This window comes from Aquila chrysaetos, chromosome 8 (genome assembly GCF_900496995.4).
Source record: "Aquila chrysaetos chrysaetos chromosome 8, bAquChr1.4, whole genome shotgun sequence".
NCBI classification, from domain to species: Eukaryota; Metazoa; Chordata; class Aves; order Accipitriformes; family Accipitridae; genus Aquila; species Aquila chrysaetos.
The window spans coordinates 31,796,736-31,822,286 of NC_044011.1; the positions used below are offsets into that span (position 1 = coordinate 31,796,736).

Genomic DNA, 25,551 nt, shown 5'->3' on the forward strand with positions numbered 1-25,551 from the left:
CGCGCGTGTGTGTGTGTGTGTGCGTGCGTGTGTGTGTGTCTCGGGGGGGCGGGGGGCTCGCCGCGCCTCCAGCGCGCGGTGGCCGGCGACCTGAAAGAAATAAAAGGATCGGGATAATAATCGCAATAATAAAAAAAAAAAGAGAGAGAGAGAGAGAAAAGAAAAGAGGGAGGCGAGAGAATAAGGAGAATAAAAGGAGGCTGGGCTGCTTTGCATTGAAGATCGGGGCGCTATTGAAAGCGCTTGAAAAGCGGCGTTGTTCGGCGCGGGTGCGCGCCGCGGCCGGCGCGGTATATTAGAGCGGGGCGGCGGCGGCGGCGGGCAGCAGCGGCGGCGCCTCCTCCTCCTCCCCTCCTGGCCCTCCCCGTCCCGGAGCGAGCGGCGGCGGCGGCGGCCTGCAGGCGGGCGGGCAGGCAGCGCGGCGGCGGCGGCATGCGTGCGCCCCGGCGGGCAGCCGCGGCGGCGTGCTCCCTCGTCCTCCTCCTGGCCCTGCTGGGGCTGCGGGCAAAGGTACGTACCTGGGCACCGCGCGTCCTCCAGGGCTGCAGCCCCTCAGCGGGAGGGGAGGGAGGGAGAGGGGAAACTTCAGTGAGCCTGAGTTGGGCTCTCGAGGCCGCCGCGCAGAGCGGGTTGCGGTAATTTTGCCGCTTTTCCGCGAAACGCGGCTCCCGCAGTCATTGCTGTAGATGGCTTTTAAAAAACCCAAACCTTCAGTGGTGCACAAGGCGCTGTTGCCAAGCTCCTCCAGCGAGAGTGGAGTTAACTGCCGCTGCTAACTTTTCTGCGGAGATAGCAAACGCAGAAGTCCTCCTTGCAGCAAGACTTAATTCCCTGGGAATAAAAAATGCAATTACAGCAAACCGCTTTTTTTCGAAATTACTTTTTTTGTTTGTTTTGTTTTGTTTTTTTTAACCAGGGCTAATTGCAGTACTCTTGGGGTGACTAATGAGCAAGGTCTGAATCCCAGCTGGGCAGCCTTGAGCGGGGAGGCTGTTTCCCCGTCTCAGCTGCACCTCGGATAAGGCAGAGGGGTTGCATTTCCAGGGTGCTCTAGCTACATCGTTTTGTTGGGTTTGCCCTCACGTATGCACTCCTGGTTTGGTTTAGTTTTATTTTCTAAAGATTTAGAAGCTTCCCTCACACACACGGTGGTTTTTGGAGTTGGCACTTAAGGTTCTTTTTTATCATTAATGGCATTATTTGGTTGGGATGATTTATGAGCCTTTCTCGTGGAGGTCTGATAGGGAAAAGCTTGGAGTGGTTGGGTTTGTTTTTTTTTTTTTAAATATTTTGCATGGGCTTCTTGAAAGCGCACTTAATACTTTCTCCTGTCTGCAGAGTTGTTGTAGATTGTGTTTGGGGAAAAAAGTGAGGTAACTGTCTGTTTCTTGTTTTTTGGGGTTTTTTTTGTTTGTTTTGTTTTCTCCTCTGGTTCTTTCTTGGGATTAACAGGTGACTTTAGCATCGGGACAGTTCGAGTTGGAGATCTTATCCATGCAAAATGTGAATGGTGAACTGCAAAATGGAAATTGCTGTGATGGCACCCGAAACCCAGGAGATAAAAAATGCACCAGAGACGAGTGTGATACCTATTTTAAAGTTTGCCTGAAGGAGTATCAATCACGGGTCACTGCTGGTGGTCCTTGCAGCTTTGGATCCAAATCCACTCCCGTCATTGGAGGAAATACCTTCAATTTAAAGTACAACCGGAATAATGAAAAGAACCGGATTGTTATCCCTTTCAGCTTTGCCTGGCCGGTGAGTTGCATGGCCTGCTCTGGCTCTGTGTCTGTTGGACGGTGCTGTTTGAGATGGCCATAGTAAGCTGAGCTCTAACTTCTTGCGCAGGGGGAGAGGGACCAGGATTGGGGAGGGAGCAGGCGTCTTGGCAAGAGCGTCAGGAATCCGCGGCACAGAAATGAGTAAAATGTGGTGGTGTTTTTGTTTTTGTTCCCTGGGGCTCACAATGCACAGCCTGTTAAATTTGAAAGTCAGATGTGCAGTGAGGGGGATCTAAATGGGTCAGGGAAGCAAACCCAGTATCTCTGCACTTTACAGCATGAATAAGTCTCTTGAGACTTAGAAGGTCAGAAGTTCATTTTTTTCTTTTTTTTTTTTTTTTTTTTTCCCCTAACCAGTGAAGTCTTGGACTTAAGCCAAAAGAGCAGTGGGTTAGGGGCTGTAGAGGGATCCCGTGTGAAAAGTGTGTGTCATAGCTGGCCGCCTTCCCTGGAGCGTGTTTGGGAAGGCTTCCTGCTTCTCCCAAGGGGAAATCTCACTGCACTGCTTGGTGTTGATGGGAGCTGCTGTTACTGCTCTTGTTGAACTAGTTGCCAGCTTCCCTGGGAAGCTTGCTATATTTGAGGTACTTGCAGCCTCTAGAAGCTAAAGACTGAGAAAAGCCTAGCCTTAGCTTATGGTCCATTTCACCTACTCCTCCCCACAGCACACCTTTTTCTGGCTACTTGCCTCTGCAGTCCATAGATTCTGTCTTCCCTCTAGTTCTGTGCAAAACTTGATGGCTCAAGGAGGTAGGGCTCTTTGCCAGGCACTTTCCCGGCGTTGTCCACTCTAACAAATACCGTTCAGCCTTGTAGAGCGGTGAGATGGAGGATGGGTGACCCCTTCATTAGCTGAAGCCTGCTTTGCTGTTGGTCATGTAAAGAAACACTCGCGTAGACTACAGTGCTGCTTGTTTCTTGTGCTCAAGAGGGTTGAAGCTTTGAATATGGTCAGCTCTGCAGTGGAGTCCTGTACTTGCTGCACAGAAACTGAGGACCATCTTTACAAAATGGCCATCACCCAGGACAGACCCACAGATGCAGGCTCCAGGGCTGTAGGGTTTTTGGACATAGAAGACTGCTGTGGCCTTGGATGGCAGGAGGTGCATTGTTTTGTGCCCAGCAGTACTGCATGCAGGCAAGCAAAAACTGAGGATGACTGGTCTGGGGGCCTCTTATGCACACACATCAGTTTGTCTTTTTGAGGTGGCTCTCTGGGATGCTATGGTGTAAAAGCTGAAAAATCCCAAATTTATGCTCCTAAAACTTATATTTAGAGATCACCTAGGAAACAAAACTGTTTTTCCCCCCTCCCCTTCTCCAAAGGTGCTGAGCAGACAATTTCCCACTGACTGCCTTGGGATATGTTGATGCTCAGCAGTTTTGAAAATCCAGTCATCCTAACCTAGATGCCTAAGGTCATTTTTGCGAGGGGAGGAGGGCTCTTATGTGCACGCAGGGGAGGGGTGAATCTTGTTTCCTATCCTCTGTCACTATCACAGCTGGCGAGGTGGAAGCATGCGTAGACTTTCCGCTCCTTCCAAAGCTTGGCCCTTCCTAGTTAGATAAGGACTGGTTGCTGGGGGAGCCTGGACTTTTGGGGGAGAAAGCCCGCCCCAAAAGCGTTCCTTCTCCAGTTGTAGTGTAGACACCCACTTTGTAGTCCTACGGCCAAGTGCTGCAGGCAGCCATGTGTTCTTGAAATGTCCTGTGCTGCCTCCTACCTGCCTCCTCTGTCAGTTGTGACTTCTGGAGTATTGAGGGCTGGAGAGGCACAAGGGTGAAATCTAGTCTGCATTTTTAAGGAGATGGTATTACAAAGTACAATAGCAGAGTTAACAAAAGTATTCTCTGTTAGAAGTACAAGTCCTTCCTTTCTTTCTCTTTTCTTTCTCTTTTTTTCTAATATGACATGAGATAAAACTGTTATCAAATATGCCATCAAAGGGATAAAGGGCTTTGTAAAAATCTGAGGTATTTGAAGCTCTGCCAATGGCTGCAGCGCTTGTGTTGCAGATTTTGACTTTTTTCAGAAAAGTCAGGTTCATCAAGGACTTTTGTGGTGTTTTTTTTTTTTTTTTTTAACTAGCCCCCTACCCTCCTCACAGTAATTCCAGTGCCTTGAATCTGAAGATACATGTATGTATGCAAAAATGATGTGAAAACTGAATGTGTTCCTTCTAACAACCCCTTTCTTCATAGGGTTGGGAAGGGAAATCTGTGTGTAGAGGGTGGGTTTTTGGGGGTGGGGACCCTGGGACAAGTTTCTTAAGCTTGCCTGCATCTTAGTAAAAGAAATGCTTCTATTGTCCTGCTGAATCTAACTGAGCACTGGAATCCTAGAGCAGCAGCAGCAGCAAAACTCCAGTGCAGCCTTTGAAATGTGTAAAACTCGACAACTTCAGACACTCTGGTTCCTAAGACTGGAATTTTTGGAATAAACTCTTGCGTATTCCCATGCAGAAATGCACTTTTTGAGATTGTGATGATAGTCTGTTTGCAATTATCAAGCCTGCCTCCCAGCTTTAACTTCCATAGGACACAGCTTTTATGCTAGCCATTGTGACTTTCAAATGGCATTTGAACAAAAGAATATTTAATGTGGCAAAGCTCTTATTTGTACTAAAATTGTGTACACAAATCATTTTAGGCATTTTGAAAGCTCTACAGATAAAGTAGTAAACTTAATTAGTCAAATCTGATGCTGAAATTTCAGAACTTAAAAAAACTTCTTCAGTTGGGTGAATACTGTTGGCTTTACTAAAAGCTTGTGACTAGCATTGCATTTACCAATGTGGCTAATCATGAAAGTTGTCTTTGAATACATCCAACTGAAAATTATAGTAAAGGTAATAGGAGCTAGACCAAAACATTAATCATATTGCACTTGAAAATTCATGCTCATCTCTGAATATGTATTGTTTGTGTTCTACTGTCTGAGGGAGGCTTTTCTTGGATGTTCCAGCTTGAGTTGGTAACATTAAGAAGTCTTGTTGCCTTGAGTACTTTAAAAAAAAAAAAAATTATAAAAAAATCTCTTCCCATGTCAAGCTGCACCCTTATGCTGCTTGTGAAAAATAGTTATATTGCATTAGAGGCCTTTATTCATCATGCAGGAGAGAAAGAAAAGAGAATGGCATGCTTTAAATGTATTGTTAGATTTGGCTTGTAGTTGTAATGTAGATTTGAAATGTTGGAGTCTTATGAATAACTTACACGGTTTGCTCTTGTCAGTTTTGATATGTACCCCTGTGAGTAATGGGTGTGGAGATGGTGGGCCATAAATTAATTTAAGTGATGGGAGGTTTGAGTAAGTTGCTAGGAAACAGGGCAGCAGACCAGCATAAAGAACTGGAGTGCATCAGAAAGCTGCCCCTGCAGTAGCTAGCAATTCTTCAGTAAATTGAAACAATAGTGATGATGATTTTAAAAAAAAAAAAAAAAAAAAATACATGTAGGCTTGCTTCTTGCATTCATTTTGAGACTTCAGTGACTTTCTTGACAGGCAAACTTGGCTTATGAAGCCATATAGAAAAGTATGGAACAAAAGAATTTCCATGTTCCACTGGTCAAAGTCTGTCTTAACAAGTTTTGTTTCATGGTAGACACATGCTATTCTCTGACGTAAATCAAATCTCTTGCCTTTCTTAAAGAATCCAAAGTGTGATGTGTGCTACACCTTAAGGGAGCTGTGCTTGAATTAACTAAGCAAAGCTTAGCACTAAACTTTGCTTTTGTGTAAAAGATCTTTTGGGGGTTTGGCGAGACTGAGTAAGGAGGAGGTCAAATTTGGCAATTCCTTTGGTATGCATAGCTCTAATTTCAAACGGCTCATTTATCCTGAAATTATGATCTTTGTAATTATTGGGGCCGATTGTACCAACACACCAGGAAACTACTGAGGTGGGAAAAACCCTCCAGCATCTAAATGACTTTAGCTTAAAATACAATTTAAAAAGTTTTAAACATCTTATTTCAATCTTACTAAAAAAAATAAAATAGTCGGCCTTTCCCCTTTTTAATGACAAATCTTACTGCTACTGGTTCCTGAAGATGTAAAATACGTTTTTCTGGGTATGGTTTTGTTTTTTCTGGCTAGAAAGAGATAATGAAAGAGCTTTAGTGTGTTTTAAGCTTTGTGAACTTTTTCCCCCGGTCTTGACACAAGACATGTTAAAGTAACAGCCTTTTGAATCTGAGAGAAAAATACCACTTCATTCAACTGTTGTTTTGTTGTGTCGTTTTTTTTTTTTTTTTTAAAAACAGTAGGTCGCAGTCATAAAATTAAAGCTTGTTTTTTGATTTTGATTTTCCCTCCCTCCAGTTAACTTCTTGAAAACTTGTGGAAGCAAATGCTAGATATTGTTCAAGCTTTCTTAAAGAATGCCTGATAAGTCATCTTGGAGCATGAGTAGATTAGAAGAAATTTTTATAATAACAAAATACATATTAATCAAATCTACACTGTGTCATTTATTGTTGACTAATAATTCAAAAATAAATCTTCAGCACTGAAAGTGCAATGTATTGCTTAGGATTACTATCTAAAACAGAGCTGCGAGTATTAAGTGATATCTGAAGCATAATTAGCATCCACAAGGCTGTTTTTTCCCAGGACTGCAGAGAAGCGATGCATCCATTTGCAGGTTTTGGACTTCTTACATGTTCTTAAGAGTTACTTATGTTCCATTCAGTTCGGAACTTCATCTTCCTGGTAAATCTATTTGACTATATTACCATAATATGTCTAAAAATAAATCCTCATCCTGCCTGCTCCTAGAATTTTTGTTCTTGTTATAATAAAGGCCTGCTCTAGTTTAACTTCAGTGGCAGCTGGACTGGGCCTAACATTGAAGCTTATTCCTAAACTTTCTCAGACTACATGCATCCAGCACTGTCAGCTTGTTTATGCAGCTGGAAGTCTGCATGTCTGAAAATGAATTGCATAAAATTGATGCTTTATGCTTAAAATACTAGTTAAGTCAAGGAAACTTACGAGTTCATTGCGGACTGAAGGTTGGAATAGAAGTAAACTAGTTCTGAAGCTAGTAGAATTGGGCCTTAGCTAATTAAGTGAGATGATGTGCCATACAAGAGGCTTGCACTCTTACATGGCACTTATTCCCACCTCAGTTCTGAAGCCTGATACCCTGCAGTATGTGCAAAAACCTTATGCTACAGTTCTTAAAAGTATTTCTGTGTAGATAATACTAACAACAGGATTGGTTTTGAAAATTCAAACTAAACTTGACTTTGCATTTCTGCTGATGGATAGAAGTTTTAAATGTTGACACAGTTCTAATAATTTTAGCTGGTAACCCATATATGCCGTAACATGGGAAAAGATGTCAAAACTAGAAGCTGTTGTGTTCATTTCTTGTTAGTCTGTGGAGCTCGTAGTTCTGTGGTCACTGTTGTGCAGCATAAGTTACACTTGTTATTCTTGTAGTATTCAGAAGAAACTGTAAAATGTGGATAGAAGTGGTTAAAGCGGTTTGTAAATAGTCAAACATGCAGAGTCCCTTACCAGCTCAACCCAGTTCTTATACACTTAGGTAAATAAGTAGAAAGACTTCTTGTTCAGGCTTGCTCTATGTGAACCTGACTGTTTTGCTTGGCTGGCTACTAGGTATTCTCTCTATTAACCTTGCCACCCTTTTGTAACTGGTGCATTTAATTATCAGTGGGATGCTTTAAACAGGTAGGGGGACTGATAAGAGCAGGTAATCTACTTGTTGGGGAAGGTTGAAAGCAACCATTGACATTTTGGCCTACCTGCTAGTCTTTGACAAGCAGGGCTCCGTGAGAAAATAACTCTGTAACTAGATAAGGTGCTGATTAAAATGCTGTTGTTGTATGAAGCGCCCTGGTAGCTGAGATCACTTAAAATCATTAGTTTAAAAAGAAAGTAAAAAAAAAAAAAAAAGATGCTATACATTTTTTTTTTTTTTTTTTTTAAAGGAGGGGAAGAGTGAGGACCCCAAGTCTCCCCCCTCTCTCTATCCCAGTACATTGTTCGGTTAATGCATGCTAGTTTTATGATCGGAATACATTGTAGTCCGGCCACCCAGACAGAGGTATTGACTGCTAATATTAACCAAGAACAATAGTGTGGCCATACTGACTGCAGTGAGGATTATAGAACATAATGGGGCCTATCCAAAAATAATGCTAATACAGGACAAGCAACAGGAAGCAGCAGTAGACTCAGCATTGCTCGGCTCCCAGACAAACCATGGACTTACTTCACACAATGGCAACTTCAGCACATTATGTATTCACAGGATACTCATTATTCCAGCAGGCTTGCCAGATCAGAGATCAGCCTGGTTTACTGGATGCTTAAGCGTATGCATAGTTTGGATAGCGGTACTTTTGTGTCCATCATTTGGCAGGAGGGTGGCAGTTGTATCGCAGAGAAGGTCTTGACTTCGGTTACTGGCTTGGCTTGTGCCAAGGCAGAATGGGGGGGAAAGTCTCTCCTGGAAGCTGCTAATATAGTTAAATTTGTTTTCGTGTCTCCTTTATGTGGCAATGAAGTGTTTAGTGGCACTAACAGCAATGAAGGAACTACTCAAAATGAAGACGAAAGGAACAGTGTGCTTTGGTTTTGTGTGGGCATATTCTGATGGGGCTCTTGGCTGGACTACCTGCTTGAGGTTCAGCCTAGCTCTTGGCCATGGACTCTGAGGTGTGAGATTGTTACAGCTTAGCCTTTGTTTATATATGCAGGGTTGAGAGAGTAACAGCTTTATAGGGTGTTGCCTTATCCTTATGTAGGCTGGCCCAAAGAAGAGCTTCCTGATGATGTTGCATTCAACAAAGGGTTAAGAGGGTTAGGCTGTCTGTTGTCAGAGTTGACTGGCTGTCCATGGGATGACGTTGTGGCTCATCTATATAGCGTCATTGTGACTTGTCACATGGCAACAGGGGTACCCAAGTGAGAGTCTTGCTGACATTCAGAGGAAGTGGTTTTGTGACTAGCCTTAACTCTGCTCAGAGACGCCCTCCTCCCTGGCCCTTGGGCACTTTGAAATATGCCTCAGTTTCCCTCTTCCCTATCTCACCTCCTTCTAGCTGAAGGGAGGAGGGATTGCAGGTGCTCTTGGCAATTTGCTGTGGCCTGCTGTGACAGCTTGCCAGTCTCCTTGCTGTCTTCCCTAGGATGCAGGCAGGGTGCGGGCAGCGTTCTCAAACTGGTCTTCACAGCTGTGCATGGCTGGCAGAGCATGAGGAGAACATTGCTGGGCTTAACCTGCTCTCCTTGTTTGGCAGAGGAGGAGCAGGCGCAGCACTCAGAATGCAAACTTCCCACTGCATTTGTCTAGTCATGGTTTCACATGCTCAGCAAAGCTCTTGCGTGGTTTAACCACAAGGATAGGAGGGAAAGAAGTTTGACTAGTTGCAACCCCTTTCAAAAAGGAGGCAGTCCTTTCACTAATGAGGCTGATGTTTTAATCTTGCTCTGTCCCACTGACTTGCAGAATGCCTTTAGAAGCCAAAGTACAAAACCACCTCTTTTGTGTGGATGTCTGGCTGAAGGGAGGGGAGAAGGTAATCAAGACGAGAGCTTTAAACACCTTCTGCTTACCTGGAGCTGCTAGTATTTCATTTAAATAACCAGAAAAGAAGTTTCATTGCCCTTTCAGACCCTTAAAAGGGACGGTTTAAGATGGATTTCAGGGTCTTAATAGTCTTTCTTGAGTTGTATTATCAATGGATCAAGACTAAATTGTGGTGTCTTGTCATTGAGGAGAATAGCTCTTGTACATTGGTGCTTTCTTTGTTTTCTGGAGTGTGAACTTAACCATTGCCATCCTCTCATAGCTTAACTCATAGGAGTTTTGCTTAAATTTGACCATGCTGCCTTTCAGTCCTCTGGGCTGATCAGACTGTGGATGTTCTGCAAGTGTGCCGGCTTGCTATTTCTTTCAAGCTGCCTTTCCTCTCGAGCCAGAATCCCTGCCTTCTGGTCAAGCTCAGGTTTACAGTGGCTAATTGGGTGTGACTCCAGAAAGTTCACTGCTGCCTTGTTGCCTAGGTCATTTCTTTGACGGAGTAAGGTGCATGATGTGGAATTCTTGTGTCCGGATATATATATATTTATTCAAAGATGGGCAGAGGTCATCTATGGGCATGGGAAAACTTAAACCTCCATGCTGTAAGTAGTCATTCCTGAGATATCTGAATTGTTGATCTATAGAGTGGGGATGATATGCACTTTTAAAAAATCTCAACAGTGCAGTCTTTGCACAAAATTGGGGGTTTTTGGGGGGGTCGGGGGGGGAATTGGCTAGAGGTATGCAATAGTTGGATTGTTGAGGGGGGTGTGCTACTGTTGTGTGGGACTGTGGGTGTCTGTGTGCCTTTTGTTCAGAAGTGTCCCATCTTGAATACAAAGTCTTGTCCTCTCTGCCTCGTGCTGAGAGGGACAGAGCCAGGAGATTAAGCTGCCATTCTTTGTGTCATCCCTTTTCAGGACAGGGATTCTTCGTTTAAAATATTCAGATGAGGTAAGAGGAGGCACATAGAAACAAGGGAATTGCTAGGGTAGGTCTATTTCCCCCTGCATTTTGTTTCCATCCAGTTAAGCAGAAGCGTCTCCTCTCTTTAAACAAACTCCTGTGTGGTGTTGGAAAGTGGTCACACAAGTATCTAGCAACAGTAGCACTTAAAGCTAGGATTCAGCCTTTCCTTTCCTTAAGGGCTAGGTGTGTTGGTAAACAGTCCTGAGAACCAACTGGGAACTGTTGCTATGAGTTTAGACAAAATAATCTTCCAAAACAATTATGCAAGGCTGAAAGGAAAACATCCTTAACTTTATTGGAAGTAGTGCTAGTTGTCATAATTCATTCTCTATATCACAATATTTTTTTCAAGCTTGCAGTAACATGTTGTGCTTGTGCTTCTCAATGTTGGTAATTAAACCAGTGAGGAAGCACCCAAGATAATGCAATCTGTATCTGTAATATGGCTCAGGAGTTCTATTCTGGTTTTGTTTGTTTGTTTGTTTTACCTCTGACTTGTGTAAGGACTTCTTAAATCTGCTTTAAATAGTGTTAAATGATCATGTTGTGGTTTATTTTATTTTCAGAGTGTCTTTTGTGTTGACAGACTTGGTCTAGAATAGTAACAAATAAGATGTAACTTTCACGAAATGTTAACCAAAAATGGTTTGGGCCAGTGGAGCCTCTGCATAGAAGTTTGGGCCCATGTCTTGGCTTGCCCAGCTTTGCTTACTCTTGGAAGCATTTTCCCACAGTTATCAGTGAATGAAATGGAATCTTAGTCTGCTTTGAATATGAAACATACTTAGGCTATATTGCAGGCTGGTGTCCATCACAAACTAGGTTTTCATTCAGAGGCTGCATGCTGTGTCCAGTCGTGAGAAAGCAGTCTGCTTCAACTCTTTTTTTTTTTTCTTCTTTTTTTTTTTTTTTAATCTCTCCTCCTAAGGAATTTGAGGTCTGCCTTACTCTTGCACCTTGTAGCAGCTTACTCTCAGAACTGTATTTTGGTTTCTGTTACAGAAAAGGTGTTAAACGCTGCAGACCACAAATGAGCAGACTGTGACTGAGCGCAGATACAATTAAGAAATAAACCTTATGATACACCGCTTCTATGGCAAAGCATGAAAACCCTTCATGGAGAGTTTTTATTTGTTCTGTTATTGGTCTGTTCACCAGAATGATGTTATATTTATTACCTCATTTATAGTTGTTGTTATTATTATACTTTTTATTTTTCAAGTCATATTTTTTTTTTCTTATTTTTCCTCAGCTTTTTTGTGGCATGGGGGGGTGGTGTTTTGGTTTTGAATCGTTCTCTAAGTTCGGATATGGCTGGCTGAATGGCAATTTTGAAAGATACAGCCTGGATAATAATATCTCAGAGTAGAGCTGGGGGAGGGAAAGATGTTTTAATGGCTCTTGTTCTCAAGTTAGAATTGAAGATAAAGGTGGCTTAGATGTAATAGCTGGCATCTTTCCAACCCATGGAGTCACTTCAGTTAGTTTATGCTTATGATTATTATTACTGGAGTGCTAAAAAGCTCATTGGCAGATCAGTGCATCTGTAAATGTGACACGGGGTGGATAGTGCATCTTCCCTTTCCCTGCTCTTCCAAATAGTCTGATCTTAGCCTTTGTTTTACAGTGCTTCTCTCTCACCCCACCCCCTTCCCATGTCCATCAGTTCTTCCTTCAGTTACCTGATACTTGTGGGAGCTGCAATGGCCCTCATGCAGACAAAGCTTTCAAAGGGGGTGCTGAAAAGCAAAGTCCCTAGAGATTGCACTGTCAAGGCAGAGCACAGTAATCTTAGCAACACTTCTTGCTTTCAGGATGGTTGGGGGAAGGGACATCAAGACTACTCTTCTGTAACTAAAATTCTTTTGAAGCAGTTGTAGAGGGTGGGGGTTTGGTTTGGTTTTCTTGGGGTTTTTTGATGCTGCTAAGCTAGCCCAGTGTTTTCTGTCTTCCATATGCAATTCTTCCACCCATGCTTTATTGTGGCTACAGCATAGTGTCAAAGGCTGTACTTCCTTGGTTAAGTACATAAGATGCATTAATGATGACAAAGATGAGCTATCCAAGGTGAAAGGTCTTCTAAGTCAGACTGGATAAGGTAGCTTATGGGGTTTCAAGAAGATCATGTTTGTCTCAAGTATAATCTATTACCTATTTACGTTTTCAAGTACTCCGTTTTAGGGCAGAGATCAGAATTTTTCTTTTTAATTAAGATTGGGGGGTTGGTTTGGTTTTGTTTTTTTTTTTTCTTAGTCATGTGTGGCTTTGAAACTAACTCTTATTTCTTTTTTGCAGAGATCCTACACATTGCTTGTTGAGGCATGGGATTACAATGATAACTCTACTAGTAAGTATTCATTCCGCTGGTTTGTTTACTTTGGACACCTTGATTTCCTGTCCATTTAAAAGTTTTTGGTAGTCTAACGAACTTTCTGTGAAGTAGAGCATGAGGAGAGGGAGAAACTCTCCCCCAGACAATTTGGAGTAACTACTCCAGGCTCTGCAGCAGCCTGTCTCCCTCACATTGCCTGTAGAGGGTGAGTAGCTCACTTACCAAGGCACCAATGGTGTGATGCCTAAAAATAGATGTTATTAATTCCCTCTTTCTCCTTAGGGAGAATAAAAGCCAAGGAGTTTTTTCAGGTTTTTTTTGTTTGGATTTTATTTTTTTTTAATTAGGACTGATATTCAGAAGCCTAAGTCTTGTTGACTTGGGAACTCTCTATAGTACTTCTCAAAACTGAATATGCCGCTTGAAAAAAGAAAAAAATTTTTTTAAAAAAAAATCTCCATAAGACTTGGTATAGATATCTATCTAATGACTGTAGATGAGAAACAGGAGTGACTACCAGCTCTTCCTTGGGAGCTGGATGTCTAGGGATTTATATTCAGGGGTTAAAAAATATTTACCAGACACATCTGGTAGAGCTGGCTGGAAATCAAGGGTGGGAATCTTTTGCCTGGAGTGTCTTTGGTTGATTTCAGAAACTTTCTGCTAAGCTTTTCCTGTTGGCTAGAGGAAGCTGTATAGAGTCTCTTGGCATATGAGCTGTTCTACTTATTGCCTACTGTTACTGAAGTAGGTGGGCAAAATTAGCTCTATTTTCAATCTAAGGCTTTAATAGTGTGTGGTAAAAGCTGCAGGAGAAAGTATGAATCTGAACTCATAAACTTTTTGTTGACACAACAAGCCTTTTCCTTCAACAAGGAAGCAGCAGCACTGTGACCCATCTTACACAAATCTTGCAACAGCTGCTTGTAGTCTACTTTGGAATGCCAGGTGACAGCCGCACAGTAATGGAATGGACTTCATGCTTCACGAAAGAAGGGCCTTGTAGAAATGCGCACAGCGCTGTGGTTTTATGTTTAAAATGGTGAAGAGTACACTGCTTGGGAATGGCCTTTGAATCTGGGAACCTTTCTGCACAGATCTGCTCTTTAGTTCTTTTTTTTAATATACATGGGATGTCCTATTAGTTCTTAGTTCCAGAAAAGAAGTTGTCCATTGCAGATGATTCCTGTTGCCTGTTAGTGATAGCCACGGTTTGGTTTACAACAAGCCATGTTTCAACACTGTTGCAGTACCTGTGATTTCAGGCCCTACCCCAGCACAGTCATGGAGTGGTGGCTGGGAGACTTCTTGGCTCTTGATTATGGAGTGTTTTATGGAGGAGTAAAAAATAGATTGGTGCAGCAGCAGAGTTGTATTAAAAATGGAAGATGTCTGAATTCAAAATGAAGGTCTTGTTTACAGTAGAATCTGAGAGTTTTTTCAGACTGGGTCTCTGCCACTTTTACTATTATTAGAGCTCATCTTTTTTCATGAAACAACTGCATTTCCAAAGCTACACAATGAACCTTTTCTTTGCTTTCATGTTCTGGAAGTACAATTGTCTTCAGACAAAATTGCCTCATTTCTCAGCAGTGCATTTGACCAAGTGCAGACATGTTCTTACATATGTTCCTGATTTGCATTCCTGCTCTAGCTTTGCTGTCACATATCCATCTGTAGGTCACTTCAGTCACTGTACTGTACAAAGCTTTTCCTTTGTACTGCATCGCTTTACTTAGTCAGCTTTCCCATAGCTGAAGAATAAGTCTTGAAGAACTAGTTAAGGAAATCATCAGAACTAAATAATTGTCATCATATAATGTGATGAGTATTTTTTTTTTTGATGTCCAGGATTTTCTTTTACCCTAATTACTACTGAATTGTAAGGATTCTGTGAGAGCTCTCAAAAAAAAAAAAAAAAAAAAAAAGGAAAAGTGGGTTTAGTAGGCTTTGTGTAACTTTTCAATAGCTCTAGCATCCTCTGATGAATGCAGTTGTTGGGAGATCCTAGAGTGGATGCTTCCTTCCCCCCTCTACATTCCACTCCTCCTACCTTCCCTTTACCACATACTCTCTCTCTTCTCACTTCCAAGAGTGGCTTGCAGTTAAATTCTGGCCCTGTTGAAGTTGATGAGACTCATGCTTTGTTGGAGCCAAGATTCAACTTTAATGGTTTTCTTACTCTGGTTCTTGTCTAGATGCCATCTTGCTACTGTCGCTTCATATATAAAGCTAATGGGGTTGACATTGCATCTCAAACTATGTCAAAGAGCTATTGTAAATTACTGGTATCAGTTGCATGCGAATTCCAGTCGGGCATAAGGTAAACCAAACCATAGCTGGAAGTTGTCTGAAACAAAGACTTTCAAAAATAACTGTGGTGTCCTTGGCCACCCAAACTGCTTAGAGGAGTCTGGGCTTTTTTTGTTGTTGTTTGCTTCCTGATGCTGCATAGTTAAAATTTCCAGAAACTGGAGCGCACTGAGAAGCAAAGGTGGGTAGTCACAATAGCTAGTTTCTCTGTGCCTAAAACCTTTGATACAGTTGCCCGCTGAATAAAAAGATTAATAGCTTTGAAGTGTAGCCACAAAAAGTGAATGAAAGTAACAAACTCTCTGACAGCCAAGTGCAGAGTGGAAGCTAAAGATGTACAGAAAACCTCTCTCTTCCACTTCATCAATTGCTAATTGGTTAATGTTTCCTCTAACCTTTCTATCAAAGCATGGGATTCGAGTCAGATGATGTCAGGGGAATTAGGAAGACCGCTTTCTCTCAAGCCTAGCTGACTGCTTCTTTTTATTTACTTAACCAGTCTGCTGCTTTGGGATTGCTTACTATGAAACTTAAAACATTGTTTGTGCGGGCTAAGAATGGAAGAATTGTTGCAATGCCTTCCTGAAGTCTGGGTCAGCACACTTGTGTAAGTGCATACTGACAGGTGGGAAGAGGGAAGGGTGGAGAAATTTTTGTACAAGAAAGAACATGCTAATACTTCATTGTGAAAACTGTGGGTGATGGCTAATGGAAAGGGATCTTAAGTCTGTGAGACCTTACTTGAATTTAAATGTATGGTGGTAGCTTTATAACGTGTATCAAATGAAAGGCATTTTAGCCATGATCCAAAGTGAAATCACAGCTGGTTTTCATCTGGGCCCTTAAAAAAAAATAAAGTCCAGTGGACTAATAAGGATGTTTCCATTTGAGTTCAGCCTGTGGTTAAGGGCTCAAAAGAGCCAGTGGCTGGAGTGCGATGTCGTAGACATACAGCAAGGACATGCTTCCTAATGAGCTGGAAGATAGGGGAAGAATGATAGAGCAGAGGCAAGAGGAAGGATCTCTTTTCCAAGGCAACTGTTTTTCTGGTGCCAAGGACTGAAATAGCTGTCAGTGGTATGTGCCCAATGGGGAATGGGAAAAGACTGGAAAAGCAAGAGTTTGGGGCAGGGGAAGTTGGTGGTGGTGATAGTGGGTGGTTTGCAAAACTAAATTGAGTGTCATTTCCCTTTTCTTCTGCCACTTACAGGAGAAAAGGATAGAGTTGTTTTACTTGCAAGAAACAGGATGTCTTTATGCACAGACTCGGTATTTGGGGAAATGCATTTGCTTTCCAACTGTGCTGTAGATCCGGGTGTAATCTTGGCAAGTGCAGAAAGCCATCTCCAGCATGCATGAGTGGAGCTATAATCGCTTGACTAGCCCCATTCAAGGCAAATAGATATGCATCTGCTTAAGTACCTCTTAGAATTAGTCAGTAATCTTGTTGATGAGATCTAAGAGCCTTACACCTGCACAGTACAGGGCATGATATTGCTCTGGATATACCAGTATGGAAAAGTCCTTAGGCATCTACATTACCTGTGAATGGGATTTAAATTAATAAAGGCCTGCATGCATTTGAAAGTCTTAGACATAGATGTGGGTTTGGGGTCTTAGTGCCAATGAATAATAAAAACTGATTTAAATGGAAAGTATTATAGAACCAGAAATACCAGAAGGTTAATAAGAAGTTGTTGCCCTTAATTTCACACTGTAAACGTTTAATGAATGCTGTAGTCTCAAGTCAAGAATACCCCCAAAAATGGGTAAATGCTTACAATGTGTGTGTATTGACACTTTTCTGTGGTTGTGCAGCAAGTGCTTTGTCTTAACTTTATTCATAACTGTAGACAAGCAGGCAGGATCTAGTGGTGAATTGATAATGGGTATCTGAAGCTTGAGAAGCCTGTTTGAAAGTTCTTTTTGAAAGCTACAGATCAAAGGTCCTTAGCAATACCTTTAAAAGTATTTGAGATGAAAAACTGCCCATGTGTCATCTTAAGCTTGATGTAGCTACTTCATTAGTCTTCAATTCTACCTTATGTAAAATCCCCAAACTTTCTTTTGTAATTGTTGGAAGAACAAGCTGAACATAAGTACGTTTTAATTCTTAACACTTGAATGTGCCAGTACTTCACGTGCTGCTTTCTAACGCATCATTGGCAAACTGCCCTTCTACCTAAAATTCTTCTGTTGCTAGATTATGCTCCCATATCCAGAACAGTGTAGCCTGGTACTTATTTTTGGTTTTGTTCTATGTCTGCAAAGATATTTTGGCTGTTTTATGATAAACTTTCACTCGGCAGTCAAGTGCTTGCTAGCAGCAGGTTGTAAGGCAGTGTCAGATCATTTAAGTCACAAGACCTGGACTACAAAGTGAAATACCACAGATATATACAATGTTCTGAGCTAATGTGAAATATTATTATTTCAAGCCATAATTTAGACAGTTGTAGGGCTCTCAAAGCCAGAAGACTTTTGCTAGAACTAAAAGTCTTAAAAGTTTAGACTTTGTACTAATGTTCTATAGAGAGAAGGGAGAACTATAGCACGTATGCAGTAATTTGAGTTCTCTGCTTGGAACTCTGGTAGTCTTGAATTTTTAGTGTTAGCTAACATCTGAAGAGAGAACTTCCACGGTATTTCTCAGCCAAAACCTGATGAGATCACTGATGTCGTCTGAATGCCAGCGTTGCTAGTTTTCAATTTGGTGTTTACACCAGAGTCCCAGAAGGCTGCAAACCTTTTGTGGTGCTTATGTTCAGTTTGTAGACATTGCTTTATTAGGCTATTGTAGTATCATGTTTTTGTAAATATTCCAGTTAAAAACAAAATTAGTACCATTAATGGAGAAGCAGGGAAAACCACATTATGTCCCAATGTATTGGAGCTAGAAGTAAAAGCAGCTGAATTTTCTTTAATCATGAACTGTATGATTCTTATTGGATGTCCTTACACTGCAAAATGGATAAGTGATTGGGAGTAACTTAACAGTCCCTTTTGATTTCAAGCTTTGTTCAGTTTGATAATGCTGCATGTGTGTTTCAGTTAATGGTTTGTAGCTCCAGGGCAGCCTTGTCTTGCTCTCTAAACCAGAAAATTAGTAAAACCAAGTGGCTGCCTCAGAGTCTTGCCTGGAAAGCTAGCGCGCTGTGATGTGGGAGGTAATGATACCTAAACGAAGTGTTAACTCTGACATCTCTTCTGATTTCTAGATCCTGATCGCATTATTGAGAAGGCATCCCACTCTGGCATGATTAATCCAAGCCGTCAGTGGCAGACTTTGAAACATAATGCAGGAGTTGCCCACTTTGAGTATCAAATCCGTGTGACTTGTGCAGAACATTACTATGGCTTTGGCTGCAACAAGTTTTGTCGACCAAGAGATGACTTCTTCACTCACCATACCTGTGACCAGAATGGCAACAAAACCTGCTTGGAAGGCTGGATGGGACCAGAATGCAACAAAGGTTTGTGACAAATGCTTGACCCCCAAATGATCAGCGGGCTTGGATAGGATTTGAGTGCATTGTATCCAGGTTGCAATTCAGTGGTCAGTTTGTGTAGGCAACAGGGCTAAGGACTGATGGGACAGCAACTAACTCTTTACACAGAGAACTAGGGGCAGGAGACTAGTTTCTGCCTTGTTTTAAAATCTTGGAGAGGTCTAAGTGCTGGGCACTTAGCAGATGTGTTCTTTTTCTGATTATCCACATCTTTGCCCTTGGGAAGAAAACCCAGCCCATTGACTTCAGTGGGAGTTCTGCTGCTGACTTCAAAAAGGATTTCCCCTTTGGTGCAGAACTTCAAGACAAGCAGGAAGGAGAGACTTGTTTTAGAGCTGACCTGGCAAGTGTAAAGCTTTGGTGTTTGAGAAGTCGCAGGCTGTTTGTTCTACCTGAGATGATGTTTAACATGTTGATTAGGGAATGACAACTTCCTAGGTAATTTCAGAAGGAGAAGGCAGGACTCTGAGTAGGAACAGACTATCAGGATGTCTTGCTGACTGAGTTTACCTGCAGTTTGAATTGATGCTCATCTTAATATCCTGTCTGTTCAGAGAGATGGCTCACAAGTAAATCCAGAGTAGTTAAAAGTTGCTTTGAATGAGATGTAAAGCCAGGGAGAGTAGGCCAGTTCACCTGCAAAAGACAGAGAAGGGAAACCTTTATACTCTAAGTGACCTGAGCTCTCTGAGGCGAGGTGGCTTCTCTTGTGTAAAAACAACTCTTTGAACAGCATTAGGTATGATTCCTTTGCAAAGCTAGCTGATAGATTTCCTATTACAGGGAGCCACTACCTTGGTTTTCCTTCCAGTAGACTTGATATGAGAGACTTGTTAAAACCTTGGATTTAGTAGGATTACAATGCTGGTTAGAGATTAAAACATTCCCACGAGTGTGAAGATGCAGGAAGCAGGCAGCATGCTGATACTCTCCTTTTTTGTTTTAACAGCTATTTGTCGTCAGGGATGTAGCCCCAAGCATGGTTCTTGCACAGTTCCAGGAGAGTGCAGGTAAATGCTCCCTCTCCCTCCTTGTTTCCCCCCACCCCACCAAATTAAACAAGTGATGCTAAACACAATAGGATTGGGGAGGGAGGGTGTTTTTGGAGTCATGTTTTTGACCAAGGCACATTATTCATGCTGACTTGCCCAGAATAAGGGGGAGCAGGCTTTTAATGCACTGATAATTTTAAGAAGCTTTTGGTTTGTGAAATGGTGGTGCTGGGGGGAGGGGGGTATGGGATAAATCATGTGAATGCTGCCTAATGAGCACTAACTAATTGTTTCTGCATAAATAGTGCAAATGTTTTGTGGGTATGTTTTTTTCCAACAGCCTGATTAATAGGCTTTTTCAACTACAAGCTTGAAGTGCAGGGTGGCTTTTCTCTCTTCTTCTCCCTTTCACTGCTTCCCCCTTCCTCCCACCCCCTGGTTTCTTCCATCAGTAGGCAAAAGTCAAGCATTCTTTAGAATGGGATTAGTTAAATCTCTCGGTTCCTTTACCATTGTGAGCTGGGCTCCGAGTGCTGAGAGGTTAATAGCTGGGATGAAATCTTGTCAGTAGGCTCTGATGAATGCAGAATTCTGCTCCTGTACTTTGAAGTCCGTTCTGTCCTGGCAAGGAGACAATGAAAAGCAGAGTTTATCCATAACCCAACAATTAAATATTTGGAATGCCTCAAAATATACGGCATATATTTACAGCACAGGGAGGTTTTCTCCCTCACTAATAGAGGGTTAAAGGATATTAAATGTGGACATTCTTTATCAACAAACTGGTTGTAAGTTGCTTCATGTAACCCTTTATCATATCTGTTTACATGTGATAGGGAACTGAGGTCTTCTGAGGTTACAAAATGTTGATATTGATCCTGTGTAGGAAGGGTTAAAAGTGAAGCTTGGGTATTCATGAATAAAACTCAGAAGTCTGAAGGAACAGGAAGTAGTTTTTCTGCCTAACAAACATATTGGTGGATTCTCTGTTGCTGGAAACTTTTGCATGAAGTGGACTGCTTTTCTTTCTAGATAAGCTGTAGTTGAAACAAGAACGAAATCTGGGGTGTCTGACTATATAATATAAGAGGTCAGCCTAAATAGTCACAGGAGTTCATTCTTTCTCTCTGCTCTGTAATCTGTGCTTCAAAAACAAAAAAAAATCAACAAGGAATGTTCTGAAAGTAAGGTAGGAAGTAACTTTTCATCTTCTACAAGAGACACAGCAAAACGAAAGTCAAGCCGCAGGATGGACTGCTGTAGGTTGTTCAGTGATTTTAATGTTTAGCAGCACTGATACAAGCTGGTTAACCCCCAGAATACCAAATCTAAACCTTTTTTTAATTAAAAAAACTAAAAAACCTGGTAAGTAGTAGGAAGTTTTGGGGGGCCAGATGGCAAGAGGAGTCTATCAGTCAAGGCTACCAGTGATTTGTGCTTCTGTCATCAGAATAAACATGCTTTGTAGGGGTTGCTGTCTCCTAGTCAGAACAACAGGCTTTGTTTCCAGATTTTTTTCTTTCCTTTCTCTTTCTAAGTCTCTTACCTCCCACTCACTGCCCAGACATGCACTAGTGCTCTTATTTACTTAAGGTGCAACTTTCCCACACTTGATTTGCATAGTCTTGAAACAATGCTGTCCTTCTGGTGCTTTCAGATAACTTCTGCTTGCCAAGTTAGACCAATATCTTTAAAGTGAACACAGAAACAAGATTTTATTTTCTTTTAAGTTTTGATGAGTCATATAGCCTGTATGTTACAAATGCAACAGAGTTTTAAAAATAACATACCAGCAGAAACTGCTCTGGGTTCTGGTACAATAGACAACTTGCAAACATTCTTAAAATATCCTTTTCCCTTTTGGTACGAGTCACTTTCTTTAAAGCAGGCCAGCCAACAAAACCATATTTACTCATGAATCACTATACAAGGAAAGTTAACTTTAAATTTCTCATGAGAAACTGCTGCATACATATTATTAAACAAGAATTATTACTGTGAATCTTTTTCTGGAATTGATATCTACTTTTTTTTTAAATGCTTATAGCCTTATTCAATTTTGTTTGTTACACTTTGAAGCTGATGTTTGAAGAAAGTCGTGTCTTTGGCTCTAAAGCTCATGGCTTTTTTCTGCATGTTGTTTTTTTTAATTACTTGTTTCTCTTTACATGTGCTTTAAAGAAAACAAAAAACTCCACCCCTTTGATTTGGCAGAAAGGGTTAAAATTCTTGATTTGGATACCTATTTTTGCAGGTGATGTCCCTTAGTTTTGCTTGTGTGCAAACTCACAGGCAAGTTGCTTTGAATGCAATACAAATTAAAAGGGTATGTTCCTAAATTTTGATCTTTGTGCATTCTTATTATATTTCCTATGCAGAAGGATTTTCCAAGAGCTATGTGAAGGAGGTTCTTTTGCCTGATCTGGTTTTCTTTCATGTTCTTTGCACACAAAGACACAAGTTGGACTAGCTTTTTTTTTTTTAATAGCTATTTCAACAGCAGTCTATTTAAAGTCAATGAGAAATTCTTATTAGTTTGTGTGTTTAAAAAAAAAAGTTGATTAGGATGCAGTTTGTCACCTGAGATTTTTAGAAAGGAAGTTGCACTTACCACTAGCTGTGTGTGATTACCCAATGGATAGATCCTTCCAGCTTTTTCCCATGAGAAGAAATTGCCAGTAGAAGAATGGGGGGGGGGGGGTTATAAATAGAAAGCTTAGCTGACTTCAGTACAGATGAAGTTTGTTTTCATAATTTAGTGACAGCTTAGTGTGTAATTGCTGCTGATCAATTACTCTCAGGACCTATTAATGAAATGCAGTAACTCAACAAACCCTTGCTTTTCATTTTCAACTTGTTTTCCTTGTTTCTCTCTATAAATCCACTTTAATTTGAAGAATCCTTGGTCTGCCTTGCTAGTGAGAACTAAATGAAAGCCAAAATGAGCTTTCCCTTAAGGGGGCTTTACTTTAAAAGAATATCATCCTTTTAAGTACAGAATTCAGGTAGCTCATTGATAGTGGCAGTAAATACTTTAAATAATAAATTCTTCTCCAGACATGAAATTAAAGTTTCTTAGAATTGGATATGTTTTAGTTATTCCCTGAGAAGAGGTTAGCATAAATCAAACTCTGAAATACACTGACAACTGATCTTCTTTGAACACATGTAAAATCCTGATGTGTGCTGTTTTCTTTCATCTCTTACTGTGGCCCAGTCTATACTTGCTGTGTGTCTTCTAGTTCAGAATAAGGTTAACTTCCGATAGAGCAGAGAACTCCTAATGCTTTGCTACTGCCTTGCCGAGGGCTCAGAGTTGGTGTTTATGGTTTTGTTTGTCTCCCTGCAAACCCAGCATGGCTGAAATGCCTGGAACCTTGTATTCATGAGCATCTCTGGATAACTATTGTTTCCACTGACTTTTTCTCCCCCCTCAATTTATAAAGCACCCTGTCAAAGTCCAGAGATTGATTTGTAGTGCACACCCACCCTCTCTGCCACATTTGTATGAGGCTCCAAAAGAGTATTATTGTGCTCAATGGCCTCATGCTGGTTCTCTCAGAACAGTTATTCTTTTGTCAGGAGGCTAGCTACAGAGACCTTGGCAAAACTACTAAAATGTTTGTTTACAAGAAACCATCAAACAAATCTTGAATAGCTTCTCCCCTCCCCTTGTTCTGCCCTTCTGCCCCACCTCCCCAGTCTTTCTCCAAGCTTTGGAGTTTTACACTCGCATCTACACAGAGCAATTCTAAGGGATTTTTGGTTTGTTTCCCTGTTCTGATTTTTTTTTTTTCTTTTTTTCTTTTCTGAACAAAGGTGTCAGTATGGATGGCAAGGCCAGTACTGTGATAAGTGCATTCCACACCCAGGATGTGTCCATGGCACTTGCATTGAACCATGGCAATGCCTCTGTGAAACCAACTGGGGTGGTCAGCTCTGTGACAAAGGTATGCTAATCTTACGGATAGCCAAGTGTAACACTTGAATTTTAACACTGGCAGATTTAGCAAGGAGAGAGTGCACACGAGACTGAGTGAGCCAGCCTCCTGAAACATGGTGGGAGTTTTTTGTCCTTCAGCTACTTAGCGTTGTGTCCTCTGCTGTTCTGGTGTTGTTAGCATATGTGCTCAACTTTTCCCTGTCCTGTCCTACTCCTGTGTGCAGATGTATTCTGTAAAGGCTCTAGAATAATGGAACAAAGCATGCATGTGGTGATGCTTCTGTTCTTTTTCAACAATGTCTTTAATGCTCCTCACCTCTTGCAGATCTGAACTACTGTGGAACCCACCCACCCTGTTTGAATGGAGGTACCTGCAGCAACACTGGTCCTGATAAATACCAATGTTCCTGCCCTGAGGGCTACTCAGGACAGAACTGTGAAATTGGTAAGTGTTTGATGCGGCTGCTGAGCTGCCACTTGGCAGTTAATTCTTGCCAGCTTTTAGTGGCTGGTTTTGGATATATTTTATGAGGTTGGGGAAAAGTCAATTTCTAATATTAATTATGTCAGGGCTAACCACGAAGATCCAGACTTGCTTGTTCATGCTTCATCATGAACAGTTGGTATCTCTGAACATCAGCCTGCTGCTCACCAGAGACATCACTACAAGTTCCCTTGTCTGGCTCTGACTCAAACAGGTGCAAGTCAGGGTGTTGATGAGTTTAGCCCAGAAGATGACTTCCTGCTGGCTAGTAGCCTTTTGATTCACAGTTCTTACAGGAGTGCAGTAATACATCAAGAGTAATGATGGTGTGTCCAGAGTAGAAGCATGTGGAGGGACCAGGGGGTGGCTTCTGGTGATATTGCTATAGTCCCTACCGTGATGTACTTCTGTCCTGGTGCAGCGGAGCACGCCTGCCTCTCTGATCCTTGTCACAATGGAGGAAGCTGCTTAGAGACGTCTACAGGATTTGAATGTGTGTGTGCACCTGGCTGGGCTGGACCAACTTGCACTGATAGTAAGTCCTTTCAAAAGTGAATTAAAAATGTTAGTTTGCTGGTTTAGATCAGTCTTTCTAGTCCCTGATAAACTTACAGGGCAGCCTACTTAACCTTTCCCAGCTTTAGCATTGGTTCTTGGCAGCTATTTATAACACTGTGCACTCTCTTCTCCAGGGGAAAGAATGGCCAATGTTTTCCTGAAAAAAGCAGAACGCTGAATTTTTGTAGCATTCTAGCAAGTTGTTTAACATACTGTTTAGAGAGACTTGCTGGATCAAAATCTGACTTCCACTTGCAAAAAGGCCACAGGTGTAGACTTCTTCCCCTGTGCTTTGAACTCCCTTTCACACTACTATTATTTTTCAAGGGGGCTTTTGCTGAAATCAGAGTAGACCTAGAAATTCCAAGCAGAAGTCCTGTTGTCTGTCTTTTCCTCAGGGCAAATCCTAGTAGCAGCAACCATTTATCAAATTTGTGAGTTACTGACATTGCCTGTTCAGTAACAGAGGTAAGCCTCTCCTTACTCTGTATTACAGATATTGATGATTGTTCTCCAAATCCCTGTGGTCATGGAGGAACTTGCCAAGACCTAGTTGATGGATTTAAGTGTATTTGCCCACCTCAGTGGACTGGCAAAACATGCCAGCTAGGTGAGAACTGCTTTTCTCTTTGCCCAGTGTTGCTTGGGGTGGGGGCAGGTAAATGCACGAGGAATCATAGTCCAGCAGGTAAGGGCAGTGGTGCCCTTTGCTTTACGCACATTTATGGTTCCAAAGCTTATGGATGTATTTTGGCACCTTGAGAATATTAAGTGTCAATGTTTGCAGGACTAGGGTCTAGGACAGTCTCAAAGCATACAGTGGCTTTCTTCTGTTGTTGTTATGCTGATGCATGCTAGCAGTTGAAGGAAATGGTTAACTAAGCCAAACAGACATACTTTAAACCATAAGTGAACTGAAGTGGGGAGGGTGCATGTGTATGCCTTCCAGTCCTGCCCCCACATGTATTTCTTCCTTTAGCCTGTGAGAAAGTTGCTCTATCTCTTCAGCCATGTCAACTCCTCCAGACCAAAGAGTTCACAGCTGGGTTCCAAAATGTGGATGACCTCATGAAGAATGAGCTGGCTGCATTCTTTACACAACACACTAATC

The 25,551-nt window shown here is 41.7% G+C and overlaps 1 protein-coding gene across 1 annotated transcript in view; it reads left to right on the top strand.

Moving 5' to 3' along the window:
• The first annotated feature begins 392 nt into the window (after positions 1-392).
• The window catches only part of JAG1 (jagged canonical Notch ligand 1), a 36,692-nt gene continuing 11,533 nt past the window's right edge, over positions 393-25,551 (top strand). The window contains exons 1-9 of the mRNA XM_030023025.1: positions 393-510; positions 1,453-1,758; positions 12,605-12,656; positions 18,173-18,427; positions 19,413-19,473; positions 23,275-23,405; positions 23,724-23,843; positions 24,304-24,417; positions 24,937-25,050. Of these exons, the coding sequence (XP_029878885.1) occupies positions 433-510; positions 1,453-1,758; positions 12,605-12,656; positions 18,173-18,427; positions 19,413-19,473; positions 23,275-23,405; positions 23,724-23,843; positions 24,304-24,417; positions 24,937-25,050 (1,231 nt within the window). The 5' untranslated portion in view covers positions 393-432. The remainder of the gene's footprint in view (positions 511-1,452; positions 1,759-12,604; positions 12,657-18,172; positions 18,428-19,412; positions 19,474-23,274; positions 23,406-23,723; positions 23,844-24,303; positions 24,418-24,936; positions 25,051-25,551) is intronic.